This window comes from Perognathus longimembris, chromosome 25 (genome assembly GCF_023159225.1).
Source record: "Perognathus longimembris pacificus isolate PPM17 chromosome 25, ASM2315922v1, whole genome shotgun sequence".
In the NCBI taxonomy this organism is placed as follows: Eukaryota; Metazoa; Chordata; class Mammalia; order Rodentia; family Heteromyidae; genus Perognathus; species Perognathus longimembris.
Window position 1 is genome coordinate 11582040 of NC_063185.1, and position 18223 is coordinate 11600262.

At 41.4% G+C, this 18223-nt stretch overlaps 1 protein-coding gene across 1 annotated transcript; it reads left to right on the forward strand.

Annotated features, from left to right (window-relative positions):
* The first annotated feature begins 5165 nt into the window (after positions 1-5165).
* On the forward strand, positions 5166-17347 carry LOC125342062 (zinc finger protein 260-like). The gene is made up of 4 exons (XM_048334195.1): positions 5166-5193; positions 12334-12460; positions 13141-13224; positions 14533-17347. Exons 2-4 carry the CDS (start codon positions 12427-12429, stop codon positions 16461-16463), a joined length of 2049 nt encoding a protein of 682 aa, XP_048190152.1. The 5' UTR covers positions 5166-5193; positions 12334-12426; the 3' UTR covers positions 16464-17347.
* The last annotated feature ends 876 nt before the right edge of the window (positions 17348-18223 follow it).

The window sequence follows — 18223 nt, forward strand, 5'->3', positions numbered from 1 at the left end:
CCAAAAAAAAAAAAAATAGAAAAAGAACAAAACCAACGTCGTCTCAGGGCTTCAGAGGCATGATTGGAAGTAAGAGTTAAAAAGCCTATTTATCCAATGCCCCCAATGCATTTCCACTTTCCGGCTGGTCTCACCGTGTTTCAGGAGGCCAACAGTGATTTCTGAAGAATAAACTCACCTTAGCTCCCCCATGCGTGCACGAATTCCAGGGTTCTAGGGTGCAGCACTGGTGGAAACCCCTTAGCAGCCCACTGCCTCCAGGGCGGCGCAGCGCATTGTGGGAGTTGTAGTCTCCATTGGAGCGCAGACCCTTTGAAAGTGCGGGTTGTTTTTTTTGTTTGTTCTGGCGGCGGCGGCGGCGGCGGCGGCGGCGGCGGCGGCGGCGGCGGCGGCGGCGGCGGCGGCGGCGGCGGCGGCGGCGGCGGCGGCGGCGGCGGCGGCGGCGGCGGCGGCGGCGGCGGCGGCGGCGGCGGCGGCGGCGGCGGCGGCGGCGGCGGCGGCGGCGGCGGCGGCGGCGGCGGCGGCGGCGGCGGCGGCGCCTTGTGCGCATGCGCATCCCCGCCCACTGTGGGTACTTTCAGTCCACGACTTCCGGTTTCTCTCCTTTCGCTTGGCGGCTGGGAGTTCTCTGAAGTGCCGCCTAGCACCCCGTGGAGCCCCGACGCAGGCGCCCAGCCTTCTCTTCGGTGGGCCTCGGGAGCTGAAACTTGAAGGAATCCCAGGCTGCGGATCTCGTGCCAGGTAGGAACCGCGAGCTGGGCGGGCCACCGGTGCCTGCCCTCCATGTGCTCCTCCAGCCTGGGGATGCTGATTGGTTTTGGGATTCATGAGTTTGTGCTGCCATAAGCCCCTGCGATGCCTTCCAGATGCCGGACACTGGCTCCCGAAGCTCCCAGAAGAAGTCGTTTGGATCTCCAGTCTAGGGGAGCCGGGGACCCAGAGGTTCTGCTGCTGACCCATGTGACTTGATCCACTTTGCTGTAAGGTAAGCATGGTGGGCTGGGAATGTGGCTTAGGCGGTAGAGTGCTGGCCTAGCACGCCTGAAGCCCTGGGTTCGGTTTCTCAGCACCACATACATAGAGAAAGCCAGAAGTGGCCCGGTGGCCCAAGTGGTAGAGGGCTAGCCTTAAGCAAAAGGAAGCCAGGGGCGGTGCTCAGGACCTGAGTTCAAGCCCCTGGATTGGCATTAAAAAAAAAAAAAGATGATCACGGTAGCAATTCTCGTGAAATTGTGAAGTGTGTGCCTGCCTTGGCTCCTCTTATATTGCAGTTGTTTTCTGGGGTGTTTCTCCTAGAGGTGTCTCTGCTCTGCTCCTGCCTCTTAGCCTTCTCAGCATTCCTGGCTTGAGTTCACACGTGTTTGTACAAGACCTTGATTCTAGAGACAGTTCTACCTGGGGTGTCTTGAGTAGTGTGTGCTGGCTCTGTATTTTTAGGAGTGAAGCCTAGCAGTGTTTTGGAGCGTGAACCCTATGAATAGGAACCTCCCTCCTTAAAGGACAGTCCTTGTCAACTCTTCACAAGCCCTAAAGAGCAGGGGCAGAAAAAGCACAGGAAGGGGAAGATGTTTTCAGCTTTCTTGCATTAACCAATCAATGGTTCTACTTCCCAGAGTGCTAGATTCACTTAGTACTCTTTCCTCCAACACTGTTAATCACTTGGTGCTGTTGGAAGGTTAGACCAGATTTTAGGAGGGGAAATGATCTGGGCTAAGGAATCAGCCAGAGCCTAGTTATCAGAGGGGACATATGGCTGTGGTTTGGGGTGGAGGGATAACTGTCAGAATTTCCCTGTTCGGTCACCACTTGCCTTCCAGCTTATCTGCAGTTTAGGAACCAGGGACTAGCATAGTGTTACTAAAGTTTAAGAAAACAAGAAAGCCTTGAAGTCAGCAATAACAGGTGACAGTAAAGACAAAATAAGGTTGAACAGTTAACATAGACCAGACTCTTGTGCTGTCTTTTTAGCTAAGCCATATCCTTGCACATTTCCTTGAGAAAACAAAATAGCCAGAGGTCAGGATGAACTTTGCTGTTGGCTCCCTACAAGAACTGAACTATCTGTCTATGTACTAATCCCTAATCCTGTTCTCACTAATTTATTAAGCCTCTTCCCCCTGTCATTTGTAGTATGTGATCTCAACCTTATTCCAAATGTTTCAACTATGGATCTGTTGATGTTAGCTCTAACACATTGGTTCTTCCTGGCAGGTCAGGAAGTGTTGGTCAGGGACATTTTGCCTTATAAGAAAAATCACAGAAGAAAACTTGTGGTACTGTATCTTGCTCAAGGTTGTATGATTTATAGGTGTTACATAGCCTGAAGTTTTAGCTAGTGTGACCCGTTTTGTCTCGATCTGCTCAAAGGAATATTATTTCACTTAGGAAATTCTTTTTGGGAATGGAAGTAAACAGAAGCATTGTAATACGGAGGTCAGATCTGGCCAGCGCCATCATTGGCTGTTGAGGGGTGTCAGATTGACTCCATCTCAGATTAAAGAGCAGAAGCTGACTCCATCTTCACTAAGATCTCCCCCACCCTATCCAGGGAAGTTCCCCTTTGCTGTGATGTGATTGTGTAAACTGCTTGACCACCTGAGTTGTGGAACGTTTAAAGTTAAACCTGTGCCCTCCCATGAGTAGGCGTATCTGCCTGCATCATGCCAGCCCCACCAAATTCATGCACCAGTTCTAATTAAAATGATAGGTTGGTCAAACAGTTGCTATAAGACAGATTGTAACTCCATTGGCCACCTGCACGTGACCTGCCATGCTCTGTAAGTGTTGTGACCTCATTGGCCACCTGTGTGTGGCAGGCTTGACCATGTGGTATTTGCCTTTATAACCCAGCCCCTACCCCGCGCGTATTTCCAGCTGCCTGGGAATGGGCATGTGTCAAGCCTGTTTCGCTTGAGCTTGGGCAGTAAGGCAGGAATCAAGCCTTCATATTCCATCTTTAGATACATAAAAGGATCAGGGCCAAGAGAGGAGAGGCAAGTCCACATCCTTCAGATCCTGTATTTATCCTCTGCTATTTATTTGTTCTTGACAAATTACAATTTCTCCACCATAGGGCTGGGAATGTGGCTTAGCAGTAGAGTGCTTGCCTAGCATGCATGAAGCCCTGGGTTCCATTCCTCAGCCCCACATATATAGAAAAAGCTGGAAGTGGTGCTGTGGCTCAAGAGTGCTAGCCTTGAGCAAGAAACCAGGGACAGTGCTTATGTCCTGAGTCCAAGCCCCAGGACTGACAAAAACAACAACAAACCTCTCCACTATAATACTGAGCTTAATTTACATCACTTAAAATGAGAGAGACTGCCTAAACATGTATGCCAAAACAGTTGGTAATTTAAATACAATACAATACCCCATTTTTGTGTGGGAAGCTCAAGGTCTAGGCACTGACCCTGAGTTTCTGTAGCTCCAGGCTTATGTTCTACCATTTAAGCCACATCTCCACTTCCAGCTATTTTGGGTAGTTTATTGGAGATCAGAGTTTCCACGACTTTCCTATCCCAGCCGGCTTCAATCTGCGATCTTCGGATCTCAGACTGTGAATAGCTAGGACTACAGCCATGAGCCAGCAGAGCTCAGTTACAATACTCTGATACACAGATTATATTTTCTAGAAAACTTTAGACATTTAAGGAAGGATGTTCAGTCACTAATGTAAGTATGAGAACATTCTTGTGATGTAGAGAACCCAGTAGTAATGTTCACACATTGCTTTCAAAAGATTCATGTCTTTCCTAGCAAACAAGCTCACTGAAGTCTACAGAGTAGACTTTCATTTTTGTACATGTCACTGTAAAAGGTTATATTTTATATTAAGTTTCCATTCTACATAATTGTGTAAAAAAAAAAAACAACAACCCCAGAACTGGATAATAGCATTTCATATGCAATAAACAAGTACGAGAAAAAGCACATACTTAAAAGCCATCTAATTTGTTTAAAGTTTCATGGATCTACATTTTGGGGTGTGCTCAGCTTAGCATTTTGTGTTGGTATTGTTTTTGTTTTTTGTTTTTGCCACACTTGGGGCTTGATGAACACAGGACCTGAGCACTGTCCCTGAGCTTATTTTTGCTCAAGGTTAGCATACTATCACTTGAGCCACAGTGCCACATGTGGCTTTTTTGTTATGTGGTACTAAGGAAGTGAATCCAGGGCTTCATGCATGCTAGGCAAGCACTTGACCACTAAGCCACGTTCCCAGCCCTTAATATTGATTAGGTAACATGAGACTTTGATCTTCTGGTTCTTTGCCTGAGGATGGTTGGTTGGGATTGTGTCTCTCCTGTAACCAGTACTTTATGTTATGTCTTTACTAGGCCCTTTATCTCCAGCAGACTGGCTCACTTCTTATGAGAGTGAGCATTAGGGAGGTCTCAAAACTGTTAAATCATCTTTACTCATGTCCTTTTGGCCAAAGCAGATTAAATGGGTAATTGCAAGTCATTGCACAAGGGTGCTCTTGAGTATTTGGATACAGGGAAATGTGCCATTTGACAACCATTAAAACATTATAGCACAAGAAATATGCACTATATATGCTTTTCCTGTATAACTTTGGGTGAAAAATACAGAGTTATACACTCTGTGGCGTTTAAATATAGAAATGAATGAGGTAGAGCACAAATTCTCAATGGAGTCCTAGGATAACTTTCCATTAATATAAAAATAGTTCATGTATCCCTAAATGTGTTTCAGTAACAACTAATTTTAGTGAAGATGTGTTTTTTTTGTTTCAATTATTTTTGTGTGACCATTTTTATGAATTCTGTATGTATAGAAGTGAATTGTTTTTATAATATCTATATGCCAACTGATTCACCTTTAGTGGAGAGTTTAACACTCTGCTTCAGACAAAAGATTGTTCTCCCATAAGAAATCTTTATGTTTGGCCTGGGAATATGGCCTAGTGGTAGAGTGCTTGCCTCAGATACATGAAGCCCTGGGTTCGATTCCTCTGGGCCTGGGTGCTGTCCCTGAGCTCTTCAGCTCAAGGCTAGCACTCTACCACTTGAGCCACAATGCCACTTCCATATATATAATGTTTTGAGCAGGAAAATCTGGGGTAAAATGGCACAGGTTCTTTACTGACTACCTCATTTGCCTTCTCTCCCAGCCATGCTTCCAGAATCTTCTGTTCATTGTCAGCAGCAAGAAAGAAGGAAAAGATCTCTGGTGAGCTGCTTTTTATTTCTCACTTTGTTGTACATTTCATTTTATGAACCTAAGGGTGTCTAAGATTGAAAAAACAACAACAAACAGATTCAGCTTCAGGACCATGTTCATAATCAGATAAAGAGGGCTTATAGATTTAGCAGATGATAAAATGTCACATTCTGTCTAAGTTGATTACAGATTTGCTTCAGTTTGTTTCTAGTTTTTCTGATAAGGGAAAGTAGTCACACTTGTTATGTGATTCAGTGACACCGAGGGGATGACTTCTCATGGAAGGTTGGCTAGCAACTGGTCAGAGATCACATCCTTGTGGGTAACATTCAGCTATCTTAATGAAGTTTTACTAGATAGAGTTGCTGAAATAGTGTGGTCACACATACCTTTGAATGTTTCTAGAGGACTGAGTCAGCTATATGTACCTAAGTTACTCTCCATGCATACTTCTGGGACTGCTTCATGGTGTTTGTCTTATTTGAAACTTAGGCCATATATTTGATGATACTGTATGGTCTTTCTAGAAAGCCCTCTGTTTTTTATTCTGTTGTCTTTGTCTTCTCTAACCTCATTTGATACGGTATTACAGTTGTTGTTTTTTTTATTAATTGAACGTAAATTTTTTTACAAGGTGTTGTGCAAAAAGGGTGCAGTTACATAGTAGGGCAGTGTGTACATTTCTTGTGATATCTTACGACCTGTTTTTCTATCCCTTGTCTAGGTCAGGTAGACATATATGCAATATACAATGTATCAAGAACATATACAGTATTCACAGACTTGGTCTCTACTGTCTCTCCGTCTCCCTTTGTTAACAGTCATATATCAGGGAGATCATGCCCCTTTGTTTTCTGTGTTCTAAGCTTATCTCACTCAACATTATTTGTTCAAGTTCTGACCATTTCCCTGCGAATAACATTATTTCACCATTCCTAATCGCTATGTAGTATTCCATTGTGTTTAAGTACCATATTTTTTGGATCCATTCGTCTGTGGAGGGGCATCTGGGTTGTTTCCATATTTTGGCTATTGTGAATTGTGCCGCGATAAACATGGAAGTACAAATGTCTTTTTGATATCTTGGGTTTTGCTGTTTAGGATAGATGCCTAGGAGTGGTATGGCTGGGTCATAGGGTATTGGTATAAAAACAGATCGGAAGACCAATGGATTAGAATTGAAGACCCAGAAATAAAACCACACTCTTACAGCCAACTGATATTCGACAAAGGAGCTAAAGATATACAATGGAATAAACATAACCTCTTCAACTACTGGTGCTGGGAGAACTGGGCAGCCATATGCAGAAAACTCAAAGTAGACCCAAGCCTATCACCATGCACCAAGATCAACTCAAAATGGATCAATGACCTCAATATCAGACCTGAATCCTTGAAATTACTGAAAGACAGAATTGGAAAGACGCCAGAACTTATAGGCACAGGAAGGAACGTCCTGAATAGAGTCCCAGGGGCACAACAAATAGGGGAAAGACTCGACAAATGGGACTACTACAAATTAAAAAGTTTCTGCACAGCCAAGGTCATAGCCACCAAAATAGAAAGACAGCCAACAATATTGGAAAGGATATTTACCAGCACAGCAACAGATAAAGGCCTAATATCGGTCATCTACAGAGAACTCAAAAAACTAAGCCCCTCCAAGCCCAATAAACCTATTAGGAAATGGGCAAAAGAGCTAAAGAGAGACTTCACAAGAGAAGATATAAAAATGGCAAAGAAACACATGAGGAAATGCCCAACATCCCTGCTAGTAAAGGAAATGCAAATAAAAACAACCCTGAGATACCACCTCACCCCAGTTAGAATGGCATATACTCTGAACTCAGGAAACAACAAATGCGGTATTACAGTTTTGTTTATTTCTTCTTCCTCCATTTGAATATTTGCATTCACTGCCACTATAAGCTAGAAGCTGATTTTTTTTTTTTTTTTTTTTTTTTGCCAGTCCTGGGGCTTGGACTCAGGGCCTGAGCACTGTCCCTGGCTTCTTTTTGCTCAAGGCTAGCACTCTGCCACTTGAGTCACAGCGCCACTTCTGGCCATTTTCTGTATATGTGGTGCTGGGGAATCGAACCCAGGGCTTCAAGTATATGAGGCAAGCGCTCTTGCCACTAGGCCATATCCCCAGCCCTAGAAGCTGATTTTAAGATTCTTTTTTTTTTGCCAGTCCTGGGCCTTAGACTCAGGGCTTGAGCACTGTCCCTGGCTTCTTTTCTGCTCAAGGCTAGCACTAGAAGCTGATTTTGTTAATGAACAATACAATGACTAGGGTTTTTATATTTGAAATATCACTGGTGGCAAAATCTGACAGACATTTGCTCAGTAATAGACTTTCATCTCTCAGGAACATCGCAACTAGCTAACATGTGTGACTATATCCTTAGAAATCTACTGGGAGAAAGAATCCAGGAATATATGACACATTTGAACAGTTGTCATAGAAAAACTAAAAGCAAAGTGCACAGATGATAATAATTTGTAGCTTTCATCCATGTATGTGTTATTAATGCTATTTGCAGTGTATGTTTCCAGCTAAAACCTGTTTTAACCCATTTTCAAACACTTTTAATTTGCTTGTTATTTCAGGAGGAAAGAGATTCATACGTCACTTATATCTCTGATAAAATTCACAGAATCCAAAATTTGGTTCTTCCCTATTCCTTTTGGAAACAGGTGTTGCTGCATAGTCCGGGCTGTTCTTGAACTTGTTATGTTAGCCTAGGCTGGCTTGCAGCCAAGGTCAAGGATTTATTGGTGTGTGGCTCTGTATAAACCATGCTTAAATGTACAGGTCACTGATACTACGTATGGGCCACCTCGTTGTGCCTCCATCCCTTCTATCCATCTACAGTGTTTTTCATCTTCCATGTAGGAAGCTTTATAATAATTCAATATGCAGCTCCTCTTCCTCTCTACCCCAGTCTCTGGAACCATCTTGCTTTTTTTTTTTTTTTTTTTTTTTTGGCCAGTCCTGGGCCTTGGACTCAGGGCCTGAGCACTGTCGCTGGCTTCCTTTTGCTCAAGGCTAGCACTCTGCCACTTGAGCCACAGCGCCACTTCTGGCCGTTTTCTGTATATGTGGTGCTGGGGAATCGAACCCAGGGCCTCCTGTATACGAGGCAAGCTCTCTTGCCACTAGGCCATATCCCCAGCCCACCATCTTGCTTTTTGGCTCTGTGAGTTTGTTGATCCTTGGAAGCTCAGTAAAGGAAATCATACCATGCTTATTGTATTCAAGGCTCATCGCTACTGAAAAATTATCTTCCTTTTAGGACTCTCCATACCACCTTTGTTTTACATTCCTACCAGAAATGTACCATTGTTCACGTTTGTTTTCACATCCTTCCTAGCAACTGTTAGACTTTGGAAGGTTTTTTCTATTGTTTTGTTTAAAACGATGTCCATACTAGCATGTATAAAGTAATTATTCAGGGCTGGGAATGTGGCTTAGTGGTAGAGTACTTGTCTAGCATGCATGAAGCCCTGGGTTCGATTCCTCAGTACCACATAAACAGAAAAACCCAGAAGCGGTGCTGTGGTTCAAGTGGTAGAGTGCTAACCTTGAGCAAACGAAGCTCCGCAATAGTGCCCAGGCCCTGAGTTCAAGCCCCAAGACTGGCAAAAAATTAAAAAAAAATAATGTAGTTATGTCATTGTAATTTTGATTTGAATTTTTCTCATGACTATTGATATGAACTTCTTTTTCTATTTTAATCAACTATTTTTATATATTCTTTTTAGAAAAGGCCATTCCATCTTTTTTCCCATTTTACAACCATATTGGCGGGGGGTGGTAGGATTTTTGTTTTGCATTTCCTAATTCATTCTACTTACTTATCTATTTAGAGTTATATTCAAATGTTTTTTCTCATGCCATGCTTTTTCTTCCTTGTTGATTGTGCCTGTGTTGTACAAAGTTTTAATTGTACGCACTTAGTCTCGCTTGGTATTGGATCAGGCACTTTTGGTGTCCTATCCTAGGAGTAACTCAAATCTAATGTCAGGAAGCTTTCCTCCCCTCCTCCCTCTTTCCTCCTTTTCCTTTCCCTCTTTTCCCTCCTCTCTAGTTCCCTCTTCTTCCTTCATTTCCCTGCCCCTTTGCTCCCCTTTCTCTCCCCCCTCCATTCACTGTCTTTTCTCTCTCTGAGATGAGGACTTACTGTGTTGCCACCATTGGTGTGTGTCTAACTTATAAACTCAGCCTCCACCATGCCTTTCTAGTGTCAGTGCTGTTGCTTGAACTCAGTCTCTCCCAGTTAGTCAGCTTCCTCATTCACTGTTGGCACTGTCACTTGAGCCATGCCTCTAACCTGTTTATTAGCTGCTTAATTTGAGTTGTCTACCCAGGTTGGCTTCCAGACTTCAGCCTCCTTCGTAGCTAGAGTGAGATAACCGTCCTGAGCCAGAAGCACTTGTTTTCTCTAACCTGAACATATTTATGTCGAATTTATTCAACTTAAACTCAAATATTTCATGTTTCTAATTACGTGTTGTATTTTCTTTCTGATAATTGTAACTGTTCTTCTAACTGTGGTAGATTTTTTTTCACTAAGCAAATAGATTAGTCAACAAACAATGAAGGAATTGTTTTATAGTTAATTTCATTTATTGTTATTATGGAGGTCATGTACAGAGGTTACAATTATATGAGTCTGGTAATGAGTACATTTCAAAAATTTCATATACGCTAGCTTCCCTTCCCTTGCTCTCTCCTTGTTCCCTCCCTGCTTCTCCACCCATGAATTGTGTAGTTCACTTCCATCAGTGTCCAGTGAGCTTTAGTGCTGGGATTGTTCATCCTATTTCCCTGAGTTCTATGGCTCCTCCCTCCCCCCAAAACATATATGTGAACACACCATACATTAAAAGCATTTTTTACCTCAAAAGTGAGGTAAGAAAGTAGCTACCTTTAATACTCTATAAATCACAGTGACAGTACATTTCTTCCAGATCTAATGTATTTATAACTTAGAGCTTTATTTCTCATATTGATTTCTGCAGAGCTTGTCTTCAGATTTGTTTTTGCTCTCAGTGTGTCTGTCTTGGTAAATAGAACACCACAGTATTTTGTGAATAGCATTTGAGTTAAGATAATGACATCCATGAGTGTGTTCCTGTTAACTTTTTGCCTGGTTGTTCTATCAGTTAGTAAGAAGTGTATTATTTCTCCAATAGTAATGGTAGATTATTTTTGCTTGTGGTAACTTTATGTTTGTTTGTTTTTATTTCTCTATATTTAATGTATGTCTCTTTGGAGAGCTTATTGGGTTTTTTGAGCCTTTTTTTGTTCAAGTCAGACAGTGCCTTATATATTTACTACATTTATATTACATTAATATGGTTTTATTTTGATGACCATTTTGCTGTTTATTATGTTTGTCTCACCTGATATTTATTTTGCTTCCATGTAACCTGCACACATCCTTCTGTACACTGTAAATGACCGCTAATACCACCTGTAGGCGTTCTTCTATAAAATTGTAAATCACCTATCATATCTATTACAGTCCAAATCCTATGTAAATAGTTGTTATACTTCATTTTTCATAGGATTATGACATTTTTTTCAAATACAGCACGTTTAACACAGGTGCCATACTTTTTCAAATATTTTGGTTCAATGCTTCATTGAATCTGTGAAACTCACAACTATGTGAGGCCTAATATATTCCTTTGAAAAGGCCATTATATGATAGCTATATTCTAGTCTGGTAGTTTGTTTGCTTCATAAAGAAGTAACCAGAGATTTTTATGTACAGAACAAAGGCCATCCTCAGGCTGAAGCGTAGAGCTTCAGAAGAAGAAAAGTATGCAGGAAAATTGTTTTTGTTTTGTTTTGTTTTTGGCCAGTCCTGGGGCTTGGACTCAGGGCCTGAGCACTGTCCCTGGCTTCATTTTGCTCAAGGCTAGCACTCTGCCACTTGAGCCACAGCGCCACTTCTGGCCATTTTCTGTATATGTAGTGCTGGGGAATCGAACCCAGGGCCTCATGTATATGAGGCAGGCACTCTTGCCACTAGGTCATATCCCCAGCCCCGCATGCAGGAAAATTGTTATACTATAGAACTGCAAGAAAATACATTTCCCACCCAGTCTGATTCTTGGTTATAACAGACATAGGAAATAAATGTGCTGGGTGTACTTCAGTGTATTATTACTATGTACTCTAAGAGTTTACAGTATTCTTGCAGTTACCAGCATGTGAAATCATATAATATAGTTATTTTTTAATGGAATAATTCCATTTAGAACATAAATCTATTGCCCTTTTACTTTTTTTTTGTTGGTAGAATTAATTCTTTGAACTCTGGAGCTCACTTTTGTCAAGCAAGTACAGTATTGATTGATTCATATGTCTAGTCCATACACTTTTTCTGGGGTTGGGGTAGTCCTGGGGACTCAGGGCCTGAGCACTGTCCCTGGCTTCTTTTTTGCTCAAGGCTAGAACTCTACCACTTGAGCCACAGCGCCATTTCTGGCTTTTTCTGTGTATGTGGTGCTGAGGAATTGAACCCTCAGGGCTTCATGCATGCTAGGAAAGCAATCTATTGCTTCATTCCCAGCCCCAATACTTGGTTTTAATACACTTATGTGTTTATATATTGAGTCTTTATGCATTGTGGATCAGGAAGATGGTGTTAGAAGTTTTCCTTCCACAAATCATTTTAGATTAATTACATAATTACATATATGATCTATGTATTCCTTTATATTTACCTTCACCTTTTCCATTCTAATGTCCTTGTCCTATGTTGGCATCTTTTGTTATTCTTTTAAAGCAGAATAATTTCTTGTAACACTCTTAAAATGCAGATGGGCTGTTAATGTTGTCTTTTCCTAAAAATATTTTCAATCTACATTTTTAGAAGAGTTTCTCTGCCCAATTGATTGGGGATTGAAGGTTATTTAAACATTTACAAATATATTTCCTTTTGTGTTTTAGTCAGCATCCATCTCTGGTATTGTCAAGCATGGCTGGCTCGGAGGGATTGTTAGCCATTGTTTATAGATAACACATCAAGCTCCACACATTTTATGTTAAACAAGAGAGCATCCATGTAGAAGAGTGCAATTGGTGTTCTCATGACTCTGAGCTAATTACTTGATGGAAATGTGCCATTACAGAAGGTGGTGTCATTTGCTGATGTGGCTGTGGACTTCAGCTGGGAGGAATGGCAGGACCTAGACATTGCTCAGAGGACCCTGTACAGAGATGTTATGTTGGAGACCTACAGCAACCTGGTATCCTTGGGTGAGCAAAAGTCAAATTGATTTGCAAGGCCAAGTAATTTGTTTTTAGTAGATATATGGATACTTATGGTATCTGGATGTAAGATTCAAGTCCGTGAAAAGTGTTACTTCTTTCTAACAAAAATGTCAACTTAATTAGGTAACTCCTGAGGCAATTCTATTGTCATTCTTCAAGAAGCCAAATCAGCAGTTTGACCAAAGTTGTAACCTGTGTTCCACTAACAGGAGACTGTCTTCCTAAACTTGAGGTGATTATTGTAGGTGGATATACAGTCTAGAACTAGAGAATGTATATCACTGTAGGAAGTATGATCTGGAAATCACTATTTGGAAGTGGGTATTTATAATTCAAACCTGGCGCTGGGTGCAGTGGTTCACGCCTATAATCGTAGCTACTCAGGAGTCAGAAAAGTCCCTATGAGACTCTCATCTCCAGTTAACCACTCAAAACTAGAAGTGGAGCTGGGGTTCAAACGGGTAGAATGCTAGCCTTAAGAAAAAGAGCTGAATTAAAGCCACACAACTGGTAAGGTATATCCAAAGCTGGGCAAAAGTCAACCATGGAGACTGTGACAGATGAGAAACAAGGTTTAGGAGCAACCTTGTGAACAGGATGTCCGTGATCTTACAGCAGTGATGACTCAGCATGAGCAATAGTTCTCCACTATTTCTTATTAACAGGGTACCGTGTTCCTAAACCTAAATTAATTGTCAAGCTGGAACGAGAACCATGGATAGGAGAGGCCTCAGACAAGAATTTCACAGGTAAGTTAAAGCATGGTCTTGATGGAGCCAGAACCCAGCTGGTAGGTTCATCTTGGACTGTACTGAGCAATAATGTCCTGATTTCCCCTGAGTCCTGTGTGTATGGCAGAGAATTAGGTGATCCTTTGTCTCAAAGACTTGTAAATCATGAATTCATACGGAGACATCCTGAATTCTGTGTGGTAGTCGAGTTAAAGTTAGCAGTTCTCTTTTTCTTTGTGGATATCGTTCTGGAATGAAAAAAAAATTCAAAATGTAGAAAATGAAAGATCTCATTGTCTTTGAAACTAGACATGAGGAAATAGATGCAGGTATGAGGAAGTAACGCGTATGCCAGGGCTGCTATCCTGTTCTAAGGAAAATAGCTCGTCACTGGTGGGCTGAGACTAGGATTCAGAATCAAAGCCTTTCGAATAGAAAAGATGATAAACACGCTGGTGAGCTGGAGTATCTTTGGTCTTCCATGGTTCTGAGGGGCAGGAGTGTTAGAAAAGGAATTTTGATGAGACTTTGTCTAAGATGGAGAGAAACAAATTTCAAAGTTCCCACAGATACCTAAAGTAATTCTTAGAAGTTGGAACTGGGGCTGGGGATATAGCCTAGTGGCAAGAGTGCCTGCCTCGGATACACGAGGCCCTAGGTTCGATTCCCCAGCACCACATATACAGAAAACGGCCAGAAGTGGCGCTGTGGCTCAAGTGGCAGAGTGCTAGCCTTGAGCGGGAAGAAGCCAGGGACAGTGCTCAGGCCCTGAGTCCAAGGCCCAGGACTGGCCAAAAAAAAAAACCAAAAAAACGAAGTTGGAACTGAAGAGATCTAAGGATAAATCCTGTCAGGATCCATTCCTGCTTAGATGAAAGGTAAAGGGATTTACCAAACTCCCTTGTGGTCTCCAGATCTAGAAAATAATGTTGTTCCTCACCTAATGGTTCAGAAACAAAGCAGGAAAATATATAAATCATTCAAAGCAAAGAAGTGAAAATAGTTATAATCAAACTAAACCATATCTGGAAAATAACCTCAAGAATACTAAAGGCAGATGGTTAGGACTCAGCTTGAATCTCTAGCAGTATGTGGTTGAGTAAATTGAGTAAATATTTCCTTTGATATAAAAAGAGGAAAAATGTCCATTGTAAAATGTCAGTTATTAATACATTAGAGTTAGAAAAGTATATATTTATCATAAATCAGTTCCTACATTGATATTTTTACATCTCTAATGGTTAGGATGGGAGAAAATGTCTTTACCTTTGCATTAATGAATCTTTGGTTCTCATATATATATTTTTTTTTCCTGACTCTTTTTAGATGTCCAAGAAATGGAGGATGTGATTAAGACCTGCCAGGAAAGTCCAGATGAATGTCTGTATGAAGTAGCAGTCACAAATAGTAACACAGTCGAGGAAAGAATGAAATTATTGACAACTTTTAATTTGAGCTCAAAACATAAGCCAGAACTAATTAGAAATAATGGGAATTCCTTAGGGATGAGGACTGAGGAGCTCATTGAGTATGGGAACATGCTTCTCTCTAGTAAGCCTAATGAAATCCATGCTGCGTGTAGGCCTGGTGTGTCTCCTCTAGTTTTAAAATCCTTCAAATATTCGGGGCATTTTAGTCAAAATTACAAGTATCCAAATGAGCTGCAGTATTTTGGATATGGTGGAGAAGGGGAGGTATTAAATTCTAAGAACATATTTTGTAGACAAAATCAGGTTTGTTTGGGAGAACCCTCCTATAACCCTAATGAATACAGAGAATATAGAGAAGACAGGGCTAAGTCAGCTCTCCTTGACGGAGAAATACTTCTAGGAGAAAGGAAAACACCTGAAGGTACTATATGTGCAAATACATTCCACTTAAGACCTATAGTCACTACACATCAGAAAATGTACACAGGAGAGTATTCTCATACAGGTAGTGAATGTGAGATATCTTTTGGTAAGGAAATACACCTTAAAAAACCTAAGAGCAAATGTCTGGAGAAGTCTGATAAATATATACAATGTGCAAAATCTCTCTCTCAGAAGTCAGACCTGACTTTCCAACTTCAAACTCCCACAGAAGAGAAACCCTATCAATATGAGGAGTGTAGAAAATTTTCCACTGTGATGCAAGCTCTTGGCAGGCATCAGAGGACTCACATGGGAGAGAAATGTTATGAGTGCAATCAATGTGGGAAGTCTTTCAGACTGAGGTCATTTGTCACTTTACATCAGAGAATGCACACAGTAGAAAAATCTTACGAATGTGACAAATGTGGAAAGTCTTTCAGTCAGAATTCATACCTCATTTTGCATCAGGGAACACACACAGGAGAGAAACCGTATGAATGTAAAAATTCTGGAGACTCTTTATACTGCAAGGCACAACTTGCCATACATCAGAGAACACACACAGGAGAGAAACCTTATAACAGGCTTGGAAAGTCTTTCACCAAGAAGACAGATCGTCAGAAAAGACACACAGGAGAGAAATGTTATGAATGTAACATATGTGAAAAGTCTTTCAGACATAAGTCATGCCTCGCTCTGCATCAGATAAAACACACAGTAGAGAAACCTTACGAATGTGACAAATGCGGAAAGTCTTTCAAATATAAGTCATCCCTCTCTTTGCATAACAGAACACACACTGGAGAGAAACTTTATGAATGTAACTGGTGTGGAAAGTCTTTCACCAAGAATACAAATCTCATTGTGCATCAGAGAACACACACAGGAGAGAAACCTTATGAGTGTAACAGATGTGGAGTGTCTTTCACCCAGAAGTCACACCTTACTCTTCATCAGAGACTGCACACAGGAGAGAAACCTTATAAGTGTAACAAATGTGGAAAGTCTTTCACCCGGAAAGAATTCCTTCAGCTTCATCAGAGAACACACACAGGAGAGAAACCTTATGAATGTAACAAATGTGGAAGGTTATTCAGACAGAAGTCAGAACTTCCTTTGCACCAGAGAACACACACAGGAGAAAAACCGTATAAATGCAACATATGTGAGAAGCTTTTCAGATATAAGGTATCGCTCACTGTGCATCAGAGAATACACACAGGAGAGAAACCTTACGAATGCAACAAATGTGGAAAGGCCTTCACGCAGAGATCATACCTCGGCAGGCATAACAGGATTCACACAGGTGAAAAACCTTATGAATGTGACAAATGTGGGAAGTTCTTCACCCAGAGTTCACAACTCAGCTCACATAAGAGAATTCACGCACGTGAGAAATTTTAGGAACATAAATGTGGAAGAACCCACATGGAAGAACCCACACAGAATGGAAGCATGAATGTAGCAAACATGCAGTCTTACCCAGAAATCACAGCTCATACTTCATCCTTGAACACCCGTAGGAGAGAAATGTGGAAAGTTTTGCAAGAAATCATACTTGGGTTTGCATTGAAAAGCATATACCTGACAGACACCATATGAATGTAACAAATGTGGTAAGTCCTTCACCAAGAAAGCATGGCTGAGTGTTTATAGCCCCCACACAGGAGAGAAACCTTAATGAATATAGCAAACATAGAAGATCTTTCACCTGGAAGGCATACTTCAGTATTCAAAGAACTGACACACATGGAAAAGAAAACTAGTGTAACCTATGTGCAATGACTTTTAATTAGAAGCTCATTCTCAGTCCACTTACACAAGAGAAACTGAGTGTAATGTAGAAAAACATATAGCCTGAAGTTACGTTTCTACCAGCATCAGAGACCAAGACACGGAACAGAATCTCTTAATGTGTATATCAGCAAGCATTAGAGGACTCACCCAGGAAAAAAACCAATAGGAAAGTCTTTGTCAGAAACCTCTATAAATTATAGAGAAATTCTTCATGACAGAGGTAAACTAGGTATAATGGGAAACCATTCTTTACTCTTGGACACTCACTGACCCAACGTTTCTCTTGTGTTGAGTGGGAATGATGTACCTGAGTATTATCCAAAGGATTTGGACATAAGTGGTGGGCATTAATTACTTTTGTGCTTGACAAGTAATGAAGAGAGTTGTCTTTTATACTAAGGAATCGTTTCTCAAAGAAATTTGATAAACTAATCAACAGTAAGAGCTCCAGCCAATCATGGGTGACTCAAGCCTGTCTTCCTAGCTACTCAGCAGGCTGAGATCTGAGGGTCACAGTTCAAAGCCAACCAGGGCAGGAATGTCTGTGAGACTTTTCTCTCCAATTAACCACCAGAAAACAAAGTGGCGCTGTAGCTCTGGTGGTAGAGCACTAGCCTGGAGCTGAAGAGCTCAGGGACAGTGCCCAGGCCAAGAGTTCTGTCCCTTTTTAAGACTGGAGTCCTATCATCTCCAATGTGGTTTGGGGAGTGATAAATTAGAAAAAGCCATCATGATTTGAGCCAAAGAACATTGATTTCTCCACAGCTCCCATAAAGTCTCCTACTCACTGTATGTGTGGTCAGTGCATAGTAACATGATGGAAGATACCACTACATGTTTAGTATAAAGTGCACAGTAGTTTTGTCCCCAAGCTGGTGTATGAAACATTGAGAACACAGGACACATATTTGGGGACATATTTTCTTTGTGTGTTGATACAAGTTCTGCAGTTTGAACTTCGAGCCTAGGCACTGTCCTTAAGCATCTTTTCAAGGCTGCTCTACCACTTAAACCACAATTCCACATCTGGTTTCTTTGGCAGATAAAGACAAGTCTTAAGCATTTGGTTTTATATGAGTAACCCCAAAATGACTTTGTTGCTTCCTATATATTAATCACTGGTATGAATCACATGTGATTCATTCACTCATAGCCCATTCTGTTCTGTTCAGTGCCTTAAAATAAAACACCATGTGCATGATGTGAAAAGCCTGTGTTTTCTCACTCTTCTAGGGTTGAAAGTTTGAAGTTCTCAGAAGAATGAATATATTTATCACCACCACTGTCCCTTTCTCCAGCTCCCTGAAGGTGGTTTGGATTATAATGTCTGGGTTCACTACAGCCCTCAAACCTCACAAAGTTAGTAG